The sequence below is a fragment of the Clupea harengus genome, chromosome 5 (assembly GCF_900700415.2).
Source record: "Clupea harengus chromosome 5, Ch_v2.0.2, whole genome shotgun sequence".
Lineage (NCBI taxonomy): Eukaryota > Metazoa > Chordata > Actinopteri > Clupeiformes > Clupeidae > Clupea > Clupea harengus.
Genome location: NC_045156.1, coordinates 18,485,508 through 18,499,490, shown reverse-complemented (window position 1 = coordinate 18,499,490; position 13,983 = coordinate 18,485,508). Strand labels below are relative to the sequence as shown.

The window sequence follows — 13,983 nt, the reverse complement described above, 5'->3', positions numbered from 1 at the left end:
CCCTGTCACGACGTGCCACATGTGCTTCACCATGGCGACAGCCTCCATACAAAATGTCTAAAAACTGGACAAAAGGCCTTCAGCCTAGTGCCAAGTGCATTGCTGCACATAATAAAATTCTTGACACACCACTTCTTCATGGCGGTCTTGTGGGTGTGTGGACGGCTGGCACAGGGATGCAGTTGAGCAGAGACAGAGGTAATGACTCTGGCACAGACTGGCACTGCGCCCGGCAGAAAGACTTAATATGGACAGGAAAAATATCATTTAGTCAAGAGGTTTCACATAAATAAAAACGGTTAAGCCTGATAGACTGAGCACAGAGAGGCCCGGTCCTCCTAATTCAGTGGAGCAATAACAAATGGGCCCATCCAGCCGGCCATATTTCTTTTATTTGTCCAATCAAAGTGGAGATGAATCTCCTCCGTCTCTGAGCGAGATGCTCTTTTAGGAGGCTGAACAGCCAGGGAGTGCTGGGGGCTGGGCCGTAAATCCACAATGACTAGAGTGGAGGAGGAGGAGACCTGACCAGCACTGAGACTGGGTTACAAGCCTCGCCATCCTCCAATGTGCCACCATCCGTCTTCTCCTCCAGACAGGGAGAGAATACACAGAAAGAGTGAGAAGCAGCAAGAGGAGGATGCTGGCCAGCTGTAGTCACTGTAAAAAGACAGGCTTCTCAATAGAGTGAGCGCAAAAAAAGAAGATGAAGAAAGAAAAAAGGGGATAGATCAATGTTCTAAAGTCCAGCTGCTCCTATTGAATCATACATCACAGAGAAGCTAGGAAAAGCAACCGCGGCCGAGAGAGTGGACGAAGGGATCAGAGTTTTTGGGCGGAGGCTGAAGTGGACAGATAATTACAAGGCAAGTCCCAAGCGGGGATTTCTCCACCCAGGGGAAAAGAAACGGAGGAGAGAGGACAGAGTGGCAACGATAGATGCTTGAGACTTAAAATCACTTGTGCCACAAACCCCTTAACCAATGATATCATCATATAACTTGACAAGTTTTCATAGAGGAAATCTGTGGCTGGACGGCAGAGATGTAAGACTGAACGTCATCGGTACTCAGGTACCGATTTAGAATGGTCTGGCTGCATAAGGCAACATCCATCAGCCCCTCAGCCAGCCGTTACCGCCCAAGCAACCCAGCAGGCACGTGAAGTCAACACTCACAGCCACACGTTTGTTGTGTCATCAGCTTCTCAGCTGACCAATGGCATCCTGTAGATAGCAATTTCCACGTGCTGACAGACCCAAAAACATAATCACCCCCAGACAAGTAGTGTCTCTGGATGGGCAGATCAATGGCTCTGACTGATTGGCTGGAGCTGATACTGCTGAGGACGCTTAACTGCTTAGTCAGCAGAAACCCAGGGGACGCTCCAGTGATGCGAGTAACCAGGTGACCCCATCATGAGGGTATGTGTGTGTGTGTGTAATGGGGGGGGGGGGGGGGTTGGTAGGGGCATGCAGTTGTCCTAAAACGGACAAGGCTAAGAAGAGCCAAGAAGTAAATGACAAGGGGCAAAATCACCCCACCGCTCCACTTGTCCCCTTGTAATCTGATCCCCAGTCATTGTGAGCTCTTTGAAGACTCAGACTTTGAGTGTGGCCACTGTAAGAGTAAACCCAGTGTGCATCTGCTGAAAAGACATTGGCCAATGGGTCTACAACTGCTTCACGTGGGAGGCTACACAAGAACATGCTGGAAGCACACACGTCTTTGTCAGCCAAGCTGGGTCCCAAGGTGAAATCTGACTATAACAGTCATTTTCAACCTTACAAGGCATTGCTGGCTGATGCAGTTGTAGCCTCTGGCGGTACAGACTGTGGATGGATGAGGTTGAGTATGAGACCGAGACTTTAAATGTAGGATTTCTTTCCTGTGCAGAATCAAAGACACCCTTTAATGCGATGCAGTACTTTAGTTCATTCTGTTTTGGCAAAGAGATAGGGGAGGAGGAAGAAGAGAGAGGAAGACGGTGGGGAAAGATAAAGTGGACAAAGAGAAAGACAGATGGAGACTAATCAAGTGTCCAAGAGAGTGGACGAACAAGGGAGTAAGTGAGTGTGTGAGAGAGAGAGAGAGAGAGAGAGAGAGAGACTGAGTGAGGGATTGGAAGAGAGAGAGAGAGAGAGAAATAAGCAAGAGAGAGATAGAAGGCAGCAAGAGAAACACGGAGAGAAAAGAGACAGACTGAGTGAGGGAGAGAAAGAGAGAGACGGCAGCAAGAGAAACAGGGAGAGAAAGAGAGAAAGAGAGAAAGACGGGTGCGCCTGCGTGCAAGCGCGCTCGAGAGAGAGAGAGAGAGAGAGAGAGAGAGCGAGAAAGACTGGTGCGAGAGAGAGTGAGTTAGGGGTTGGGGACAGACACAGACCAACAGCTCCTGCCACAATGCACACAGGCGTGAGCAGCACTCCTCTCAGAGTGAACTACAGTAGCGCTGGTTTCCATGCCAGGCCTTTCCCCAAGCAGCCACCCTTAGGAGCAGCTGTAATGCACCACTCCTCTGAGCCAAGCTGGGGCAGGGATGGGCTGGGCTGGGGACGCCTGGCTCAGAGGAGAGGTGCGTGAGGGTGGCCAACGGCAGGTATTCTCATTAGAGGATTATCAAACCCTCTCTGCTCCTCAGCGCTCCCAGCTACAGAGTTTAACAAAAAAACAACACTCATAAATGCATGACCATTCCTGGCTCTGTGTTCAAAGGGGGACTTGTTTTTCTCTCCCGAATCCCCTGTGCGACAAGACTCGGCCATCGCCAAGATTCACAGAGATTAGCTGAGAGTTTGCCGTGTTTGAACAGTGATGTCTCTAAGTCTATCCTGGGCCTCAGACACATGTTCTCTCACCCCGCCCCCAAAACAACACTGGGTCCTCGGGCTGTTTTTCCATACGAATGGCGTAGCTCGGCACAGTTTCGGTCAGCGTAGCTGTTTGGCGCCGCAAATGTGAATTGGCTCCGCACAGCCTGGCTTGGTGTGGCCAAAAGTGGCAATGGAAAAACCCCATTAATATGTAGTCCGAACAGGGGGGTATTCCAAGTTCGTGGTTTAGTGACGAGTAAGTGGGAGACCTACTAAAAGAGAAGCCCTCTGACTTTGTTTTGCTAGGAGAATGAAGCCATAAGGCTAACCACTTACTCCGAGTTAACTTACCCAGGTTTGTCACTAAACTTGGAATACCCCACCAGGTTGATCATAGTGTGTGTGTATGTGTGAACATGTTTTAGAGAATGTGTGTGTGTGAACATGTTTTAGAGAATGTGTGTGTGTGTGTGGGTGCCTAAACAAACCCCCCAGCGAGCAGATTTGCAGAGCAGGCGGTTGTCCGGGCCAGGCACACAGCTGCCTGGACAGCAAACGCGAGAGTCGGAGAGCCAACGCTTGGCACCGTTTACACAGAGAGGCAGGGAGAGCAGGATCGGTCAAAGAAAACACCAGAGATTCTTGGTTGTCTGTGTGTGTACACAAAACTTACACAGCTATAACAATGGGCACTGTCTGAGTGGAGGGGAAGGTGAGGGTGTTAGGGTTATAGGGGTCATCTGGCTTTAGAAGTCAGAAATGCTGTTCAACACGTCTATTAAAACAGCTTTTGTGTTGGGTTTGAATCTTTGGTCTAAATTAACATCACACCAGCTGGTGACTACCCTTCCCATTCTAACTGATAAAGAACCCCTGTAACTATCAGGAAGTCTTTACGAGCCATTTAGAGTCATGGTAACGGTACAGAGAATTCCATCTAGTTCCTTGGAAATAATTACTGCACATTAACAAGTAGTGACAGACAGCAGTTTAACGACAAACCAGTTTTTGGGAGAGAAACTGGTTGTAGAACAGTGTAGCCAACTGTGTGCACCATCATGGCTAACAGCACTGGAGGCTGAGAGAATTAGGCCTCTCCAGTCTCCCCACCTCCCTCTGCTCCCGTTATCCCTCTCATTCTGTTATATTCTGCCTGACAGTAAAAAACAAACAAACAAACACCAAAATAAAATAAAATCTCTCACTGAAAGAAACTGAGGCTAAGTACTCAGTAAGTAAGTACGGCAGATTTAGATATATCTGCTGAGTCAGTGTCTGACAGAATAACAGACAGAAAACTGTTATCAATAATAGAACAGTGCAACCAGAGCCTGACTGATAGAGCAAGAAGGGGACAAACAATCACACAAAGAGAGAAGAAAAAAAAAGAAAGAGAGAGCGCTTTTGGGGGTGGGGGGTTTGTTCAGGACTGATCTGTGTTCGTGAACTCCACTGCTGGTTCGCGCACTGTTTAACTGGAAGCACATGAGACGATCTGCACCGGAGTTGAAAAACAAGCTCACCCTCCTCCCCAACACTCACCCACCACCCACAAGCGCCACCCCTCGCCCGCCCCCTCTCCCCTACCCCTTCCACGAGGAACTCCAAACACACCCACAAACTCCCAAATCTCCTCGCCTTGCCTCGGGCCCAGGCTGCTCGGCATCTGTGTGAGTCAGCCTCCCCAACAGGCTTCCCCATTTACTCCTTCTGCCCTGCTGTCTGCCTCCCTGTTTCGGTCTCTCCCTGCAAGCAGACAACCCATATAGGTGGAAACAGCATGTTTGTGTGTTTGTTGTGGTGTGTGTGTGTGTGTGTGTGACATGGCATTTCTTGAGCTGCTGCTGTTCATCACAACTTCCTCCTGAGAGCACAGAGGTGAAGGAGACACCTGTTGATTGCTCAACGAGCTCCTTGGCTCCCTCCCACTCAAACGTTTCATGTGAAAATGAAACGAAAACACAAATTCATAGGAAACGCTGTGAGGCTGCCCTTTAGAAAAGACAGAGAAGGTGAAACTGGGATGGGAACCAACAGTGACACACACACACACACACACACACACACACACACACACACACACACACACACACAGACACACACACACACCTAACATTCCAGGTGTTGTATTTTCTTACCTCTGGTACTAGTTGCCATGTCAGCCACCTTCTGGAACGCATCCAAGAAAGAGCTTGTGACGATGATGGTTGTCCTGGAGGAGGGGGCAAGACAGAGACAGATAGACATTGTGAAACCTTCAACTAAGAGCTTAGGTAAACAGTTGCATTTTGAAAATGCTTTCCTCCCTGAGGCTTTTATGTCAAGCGCTAAACTGACATGTCATGAACTCCTTCTTGTCTGCCACACTCCCTACAAAAACAGACATATTCCAAAGAACGCTAATGGAAACAGCCTATTAGAGCACTGCACATGGCCTATTATTAGGACAGAGTCCCTGATGCAGTTAAGATAAGGGTTCCACGTTGTGTGGGAATACCGTTCTAGGTATAGCCAAGTGTGTGTGTGTGTGTGTGTGTGTGTGTGTGTGTGTGTGTGTGTGTGTGTGTGTGTGTGTGTGTGTGTGTGTGTGAGTGAGTGTGTGTGTGCCTGGTGTGTGTGCAAGAGAGAGAGCTGAAAAGAGTGAGCAATAAGGTCTTGTCTAAGCCCAGAGTCCAGGTCTTCCTTGCTCTAGATCTTGTGTCTAGACTTCACACACCCCACTCCCGTCTTGGAGCCGAGACTGAGGGTCAAGACCTCCTTGTTTTTCTACTCCGAACTCAAAAACACTTCATTTAACACATGACAAGGTTTTCCATTGGCTTTTTTTTTTTTTTAGGAAGTGTGTCTTGGTCCGTGCTTGTAGGATATCCATTGTGTCCGCATCTTCAAATGCAATACCAGTGAACATCTCTCTCTCTCTCTCTCTCTCTCTCTGTGTGCGTGTTCAGAGCATGTGTGACTGTCAGTAGACCCTTGTTGTGAGAGCAGAACAAACGTGTACGAGACGGTTAGAGTGAGGGGAGATTTTCCACTTGTTAATCGATTGCGGATGGCATCAGTCGGATAAGAAAAAAAAATGCTTAAATGGGTCGCTAAAATATACTTTGGTGGCCATTAATATACCTGGGTGGCCCACCCAAGGAAAATGTATGTCTGGGAAACACTGGTCTGTTTTAAATAAAAAATAGGCCCATCTCTCAGAACACTCCTTCAATTGTTTTCAATGATTAAAATAGAGTACAATTACAGGGTTTTCTCTCCTGCTTAACTATAAAATTCTAGAACACTGATGGGAATTTCGAAAAAACCAAGGGGATATTGAAATACCTCAATTAAAAATCGACAATTACAAGTTCATGTTGATTAAAAGATCTTTTTAATGATATGGTATTTATTGACTATTGTCATGACATTGTTTTTCAGAACGTGATTGAACTGCATGAATAGTGCATATAGGTTTTGATTTCACATTATTTTCTTTTTAAATGAATGGACCTATTTTAAACATTTACGGAAGAAATGGGTTATGTAACGCAACAAACAAACTATATCGATATAAACGGTATTGTCTCATCCTATATCTATATACCGTAAGAAGTCAATACACCAAAGTAAAAAAAGGAAACGCTTTTCTATATTTTCCACACGAAAGGAAGAGTCAGAATGCATGGCTTGTGAGCTCTTGAATCATGAGTCAAAGCTGGGATGGGGAGTTGAGAGCAGGGGAAGAGCAGTGAAGCAAACACACACACACACACACACACACACACACACACACACACACACACACACACACACACACACACACACACACACACACACACACACACACACACACACACACACACACACACACACACAGACAAAGCTGGCCGGGTCAATGGGGCCATTGTGAGGGGCTGGGGTGGGGATGGCGATGTGCATAGTGGGGTGAGTCTACCGGAGATCTCGGCAGGTATCAGGTGAGCATCAATACAAAGCCCTGGGGCTCTATCCACTCCAGTGACCCATATTAGAGGGGCCCAGCAGGGAGCGCACTCAGGGCTGTGGGGGCCGCTTCAGCACCACGACTGCGCTCAGGTTTAAGACTCTGTTGGGTTCGCTCTGGGACTTGTGTTCACCTTCCTCTTTGAGAATGTTGTTGGTTCACATTAGACTATAGGGTTTTCCATTAGAAGGCTTTGGGCTAGATGGGGGATGGCCGCGTGTTTTCTTTCTTGCTGTGTTGTTCCTGCTTGTAATTCACACCGTGTTTAAAAACAAGCGTACGTATGTGTGTGCCTGTGTTTGTGTTTGTGCGTGCACAAGTTGACGTCATGCCTAGGTTGGGAGTTTTGTTTTGGTTCGGCACAGCACGAGGCGTTGGCAGTGCCCGTCATTCCAGCTCAGCTCTCTCTGACAGGATGGCTCGACGGACAGTACTAATTGGGCGTAAGCACAGCGGGCACTCTGATGATTATCAGCTGAAGTGGTCCGCAGGGAGGGTCATTAACCTCACGCTCTCTCCACTCCCCCGGGAACTGTGGACGGGACAGTGGCCAAGGGGACGGCTCCAAAGCCAGCGGTCACAAGCCAGCTCTCTCTCTCTCTTTCTTTCTTTCTTTTATAATTATGTTCTCTCTCGCTCTTGGCTTCACTCTTGACGGTCTTTCAAGCTCAACTTTAGCCAAGTCAACAACTGACATTCCTGACTGAAAAAACATTAAGTATGTCAAGGAAAACACTGTTTTTACAATTATGTGACCGTAAACCTTCAGCTAGTGTCTTCAAAAAGAGTCCCTTAGAAAGAATACAGAACTTTCAAACATTCTGAATTCACTGACTAAAAATTGTTCCAGAAAAGCCAGTCCCTCTCAAACTGAAGCCTTGAGGAAATAACAAGGTGTAGCTCCAGCCTGAGGGCCTCAATAAATCTGTTTACTTCCTCTAAACTCCAGGTCAGAATGAGGCCTTGCACTTCCACTGATATGGACACTAGCTTTCTTACCTTAGCTGGGACTGTAGCTTGGTTCCTTTGGAGACAAAGTCCTCCCAGGCTGGGTAACTGGCCTGCAAAGCAAACAAGGAGACGAACAGGGTCACTCCAGGGTTAACACAATAACTCATTATGAACAGTCCATAGCATACGTGCTTGTGGTTAGCACAGATTGCGGAAAAGTTAGACAAACCCATATTAAGTATTTTTTTTAATGGCAGCTTATATTTGCATTATTCACTTTCTAACCAAGTAGGGTGTATGGAGGAAGCTAGCTGGCATGGGGAACTGCATTTCTTAAGACAAGGGCTGAGAGATTCTGTGGAGTGGCTGTCCAAAATGTAGGACTACCTCCAGGTCTGCGGACAGACTGAGAACATCCACCAGCTTCCACCCACACCCTTGGCATACACACAACCTTTATAGTGTCCAGTCGTGTTCAGGGCATGCTTTTGAGTTTCCTTGAGGTGAAAGTACCATTACACCTCACATTTAGTTAGTCAACTGAGGAGTGGGCAGCATTTATACTATATGGCCAACTGATCCCTACAAAATCACAATAACTGCATGCTCACTCAGACACCCAAAGAAACTGCTAATGGAGGAGATGTATGGGCGCATAAATATTAACGTTTATTAGTATCCATTTCTGCTCACACAGCACAAGTGGGACAATCCCAGTCACATGCAGCTGGACTGGGGGAGAGGGATAATGCCTATTAGACAAGCCAAGTCTAAATCTCTACTCATCAGCTTCTTATCTGCACTCCCAAGCTGTCGGCCCCTGCTGTGCACAGATACACAAAATGCCTGAATGAAACACATTAAGTCACCAGCGGATAAACAGACAGAATGTCACATACTGGTACTGGTCACCATCCTTTATAATTTACCAACAACATACACAACTGACTTTGAAGTTCCACTTGTTTGAAAAGTCTTTTGTGAGTTTGTGTCACAAGTTGTTAAATATCTAATAAGAAAAGATGACAAACACTTCTCCCATGTTGGCATAAGTCAAGTCATGTCCCAGCCTTGGAACAAACAAATGATGAGCAAGGGAAGGACATGGGCATTCAGGAATCAAACTCAATGCAGACTGTTTCTAGACCCCCCTTATATAGAATTCAGAGTGACAAAGAGTTTGAGATGTGTGCAACGGGCTTTGCTCTGTGTGTTGTTGGTGTGCTTCTGTGTGCATATGGTGAAGGTGGGTCGGTGGGCAGGGGTCCTTTGGACTCCTGTGACTTTGTAGAAAGTCACCTGCTTTCACTCACCCTAATCCCTCCCCACACCAACAGGGCTAATCCCAGACTGGTGCGGAAGATGGCGTCGGAAAGCAGGTCAGTGGAGCACCAGGCCCAAAGAGCCAATAAGGTCAGGGAGGAAAGAAAGGCAAAAAAGAAGAAGTGACAAGGAGAGAGGAAATGAACAGTATGAGAAAGAGGCGGCAACCTTGAGGCCTTCACTTCAGGTGTGCAGCCATGCCGTGGGGGTGGGGATTTCAACACAAGACAGGTCTTGTGTGGCCAGCCAGCCTGAGGTGACCCTGCCTGGTGCCCAGGTGTGAGCTGTTCACAGGGACAGCAAAGCTGCATCACAGCTGCCAATGGAGGGCTGTGAGCTCAGGGGCTTGGGGGAGGGGTGTCTGGTTAATTCAGACTTTTTTTTTTCCAGTGAATATCCGTCTACCCTGCTCCTGGAACCTCTTGCTGCTGACATAAGTCTGAAATCCCTCAGACATGGGGTGGTGGAGAGCTGTTGAGCTGGCACTGGGTGCTGTGATTTTCCACCTTCCCCTGAATACAGCAAGGACTCGAGTCTGCTGGTTGCTAATACCTTTCTGTTGCCCAAGTAGACCTCCTCCACACAAAAAGTGATCTGTGTGGATGTTAACAAGACGAGGCAAGCAGAGGTAGAGAGAGTAATCCTTCATGGTTGCTTTTCTCTCATGGCCAGCTACAAACACTGGACGGCTTCAAGACAAAACCTTTGATTTGTTCGTAGGGTTTTTCCCCTTCCAGAAAAAAAAAAAAAAAAAAAAAAAAAAAAGAGAGCCTAAAACGCACTTCTCCCGCGCTCCAGGAAAAACTGTTTTCCTCTCTTCCACTCACAGCAGCAGAATAATATATCTGAGGAAACTATTCCAGAGGCTTTCAGTGTTTTCCTGTGGACAGGAGAAACAGAAACTGGTTTGTTCAAAAAGGATTGGTCCACGAGTGGAACTGTGCAAGACCAAGAGATCGGTTTCTCACCAAATTGCGGTCAGAATGATTTAAAAAACACTGATTCTGCCTGGCACTGACATAACTATGACCGGTGGGGGTGTATTGAACTCTAGTACCAGTTCTGCTTGTCTGCTGTTCTCATAGTAATATCTCTGATGGCCCAGTTCAAATGGCTTCTCTTAGAAGCATGTTCAAGTGGAAAATACAGCTTCTAGTTATTCTTGAGGGGACGAAAATGAAATGAGTGGAGTTGCAGACAGATAAGGATCATTTTTGTGTGCTGCCATCACTGCACTCTCTTTAAGTGCTATGGCAGCTGTAAACACAGGATCTTTCTTTAAACAGTTGATGCATGTGTTGTGAATGTCAAGACATTATTTAAAGGCGGGGGAAAGAGACAAAACATGGTGATATCCTTTCCTTTGGTCCCCTCTTCCTATACTTTGAGGGGGAGGGGAAGGGCTGCACATTTGGTCAGTAAATGACAAAAGGCAACTTTAGGAACCCATGGTAGTTTAGCAATAGCCTGTGAAACATGGGGCACAGTAGACACATTCCCCAGCCTTTAGCCAAATGTCTGCTAGCCAAGCTGATAATGCTCCCGAGTATGAGGTTAGGTTCCCACCATCGGCCAGCTCAGGCTCCTGCCATGTAGAAATGCCTGCAGTCCTTTGTTAAAGAATGGGATATAGAGTTTCCTGGTGCTCAAACCGAAATTGCGACCGCGGGCAAGAGCACCTTGCAAAACCTGACCTGGATTGAGGCAGATAGTAGGCTAATTGTGACTACCCTCTATACAAATGAATAACCCAGGCCTTCTATTTTGTTACTTCACCTAAAAAGAGAATGCTGCTTTTGTGCTTTAGATTCCATTTGTTGTTTCTCCACAAGTCTCAATTATAAAGGAATTATTATCTACATGAACTTGTGATTGGTAAATAATGTGGTCTTCGTTTTTTATCATCATTTTCACACCTTTATCTCTGCTAACAACTGCTTTCCTTATGCATTCTTCATTTTCATATATTGTCCAGTGTTATTAACCCCTACTTTCCTGAGCTGTCCACTTTTATTAACCATTCACGTTCGCATTTTTCCCTCCTAGAAATATGGGTGGGAAAGGGAAAGAAAGCGGAAAATGAACAGAGGGGACTTCCGCTCCTGAGTTGGTCTTCCAGGCGTCGGCCCACTGGGGCTGGTGAACAAGAGGTCATCTCCAACCCTGGTGTTATCTTGGAGGAAGCCCGCCACGGCGATTTGTACAAAAGGGGGCTGCTTTCCTGTGTCTGTGGGGAATTCTGAGAGACACGCCCATCAGAGCCTCCGCATCCACCTTCCTTTCATGCTTTCGGTTGCTTCTCATGTCAAACCCCCCCCCCCCCCCCCCAACCCGACTGTCTCTCCATACAGAAGGACGACTCCTGTGAAGTGCCTCCCCTGAGCACGGCTTTCAACTGCATGAGAGCCTTAGCATCACTCTCTGCCTCTTTCAGCCCAGAGAGGAAAAAAGGAAAAATCACATGAGAATCTCCTTCTGTTGCTATGGCGTAGGAGTAGAAAACGTAGAAGGGAAAGGGGGAGAAAAAAAAAAATGTAACCTGTTGGTCGGCTGTATCAGATGACAAACAACAGCATGTGATGCCCAGTGAAGTGAAAGGTGGTACACTGAAACCTCGCATGGACTAGTGCCATATAGTCTGGGCTGGCCTCTGCTTCACTCACAGTGAATCTCAACCTTTTGGCTAACATCCTCAGGCTTATTCATTTCTCTGGAGCCAAGGGACTGGGATATACCCGTCCGCTGCGCACCATTTCTTTGATTAATAATTAAGGAATGCAACAGGACCATGGGGCCTCTTTATCTCAAAGCATCAGTGGCTAGTGACAGAGAATAAGAGGGGATGTTGCTGACTGGTAAAAGGAATAAAGAGTAACACACTAGAATTAGATCCACTGAACAGACAACCTGGGTTCTTAAATAAAGCACACACAATAGTTTTGATTTCACATAGATAAATACATAAGGATGGCCATGAAATAACCAATACAAACACTTGGAGAAGAGGACAGCAGACAGCTTATGCCGTCTCATTCAATGAACACTGTACTCTGACTCAGATTCCTAGTCAATGTGTATGGTTTATGGGCAGAGGTGACCGTAAGTAAGTTTGACTGACACCCTCGTGTTCATCACACTGCCAGGTGGACTGGAAGGCCTGTAAACCACTTTACAGTAAAACACACGTTCATAAGTATGTGTGTGGGGGGCCGTTTAGGTCATGAGTGAGCTAACAACTGACTTACGATAAGCCCAACCCACTCCATCCGGAGCGAGCAAATGTTTTCTTTTATCACCCAAGGCTGGATTCCAGGGCCACTCCCAGAATTCATGACTCCCATAGAGACATCTACCTATGAGCCACGACACTGCTTCTGGCCATAGGGCTTTCCCTTCCTTTTTCCGCAAAATGTTACCACACAACCAACAAAGCACGGGCAGGTAGCCATTTAAAAAATAAAAGTCAAGATTGCGCATAATTCAGGTGGATGATAGTCTTTATAATCCAGTCCTACCTGTCAGTGCCAGGCACGACAGCCAAACAGTGACTCAAGCTTTACTAATTTCCATAAAACCTCTTACTGGGCTTTTGCACATGTTTCCTGTTGCTCATGGTAGTGTTGCTTCACACAACTCCTGTTACTGAGATTAGGCAGGCTCATGACGAGCCCTAGTTTCATTGATGGGCAACATGGCTAGTAACACGCAAAGTCCTCCACGCATGACCTAAAGCTAATTTAATAATTTGGCAAAATAATTGAGCTAATTTCATAACCTGAGCAATGTTCTAAGCGCAAACATGGGTGGGCCAGTGCAATGCTGGGGTGTGTCACATACTTGGGAGTTCCATGAATGAATGTGCTCCTTCAAAGCAACACATTTTACGCGAAACTTTTAAATGAATGAATGCAGGGCAGACCTTTCTCACAAGAACCTCTGTCTCCTCGGGTGTAACTGTTCCGTTCGTGACTGGAAATGTGTTGTTTGCTCTATTATAGAACAATTACTGAGGTCCGTGTGACTGTTAATAAAGTATGGTGGAATCATTGTGATTGGCTATTCAAGAGTGACTTCATTGCCACTTGCCACTCAACCCAGGTATGCCCCATTTTTTGTTGCTTGTTGCCTCGGAGGGTCCGAGGAGTGTAGGAGGTGAATGAGGGCAGACTGCTGCTTTGAACTGGGCGGCCCCAGATCACAGAGTACTCGCAAACATCCTCCTCATCCAAAGATGCCAACTGTGTAAGCCTTTGCTTGCTTCCTGTGAAAACACCAGTAATGTTCACAGCAGGCCAAAACACAAAAACCCACCACAGGTGGACTGAAAAGGGGGCTTTAGCCTCAATGTTGAGAGAACTCAACAAACAGAACACATAATCACACAGGGAATGCAAAGCTAACTCCCTGTGTTAGCATTCCCTGCCATAACCTCACCTGCGAACGGGAGCCGAAACAACAAAAAATCAGCAGATCCCTCGGACAAGGGAACGGCCAACCCAGAGATTGCCTTTCAGAAAAAGCATAACATGAGCGAGCACTACTTAGCACCTGCACACCTGGGAAAACAAAAGAGGAGTTTGTATTACAGTGACAATATACAGGGCACCCAGAATATGTGGGGAGTTGGTGGAAGTTCTTTCTCCCAAAAAAAAAAAAAAAGCGGGCCAGTCTGGGCTGGAGTGAAGCGGGTGGAGCAGAAGACCCAGAGGCATGGGAGAAGATTCTCCCTCTGTTGTGTCCGACAGAACCGACCCACTGTGTTGACTTAAGATGCTCCAAAACAAGTAACTTGTGGTGTTATGTTATGCATTTAGTCATTTCACCAGAACAAAAATAGTACCCGCCATAAAAGCGTGACGTGTTGAGTGTGATGCAACATTTCACGGCACATAAAATCCAGCCTCTAAGAAAT

The 13,983-nt window shown here is 46.7% G+C and overlaps 1 protein-coding gene across 1 annotated transcript in view; it reads right to left on the bottom strand.

The window, feature by feature from the left end:
• mtss1 (MTSS I-BAR domain containing 1) overlaps positions 1 to 13,983 on the bottom strand; it is a 64,996-nt gene that overhangs the window by 47,365 nt on the left and 3,648 nt on the right. Inside the window, exons 2-3 of the mRNA XM_042707727.1 lie at positions 7,797 to 7,858; positions 4,948 to 5,021 (exon numbers count right to left, since the gene is read on the bottom strand). Coding sequence (XP_042563661.1) covers positions 4,948 to 5,021; positions 7,797 to 7,858 — 136 coding nt within the window. The remainder of the gene's footprint in view (positions 1 to 4,947; positions 5,022 to 7,796; positions 7,859 to 13,983) is intronic.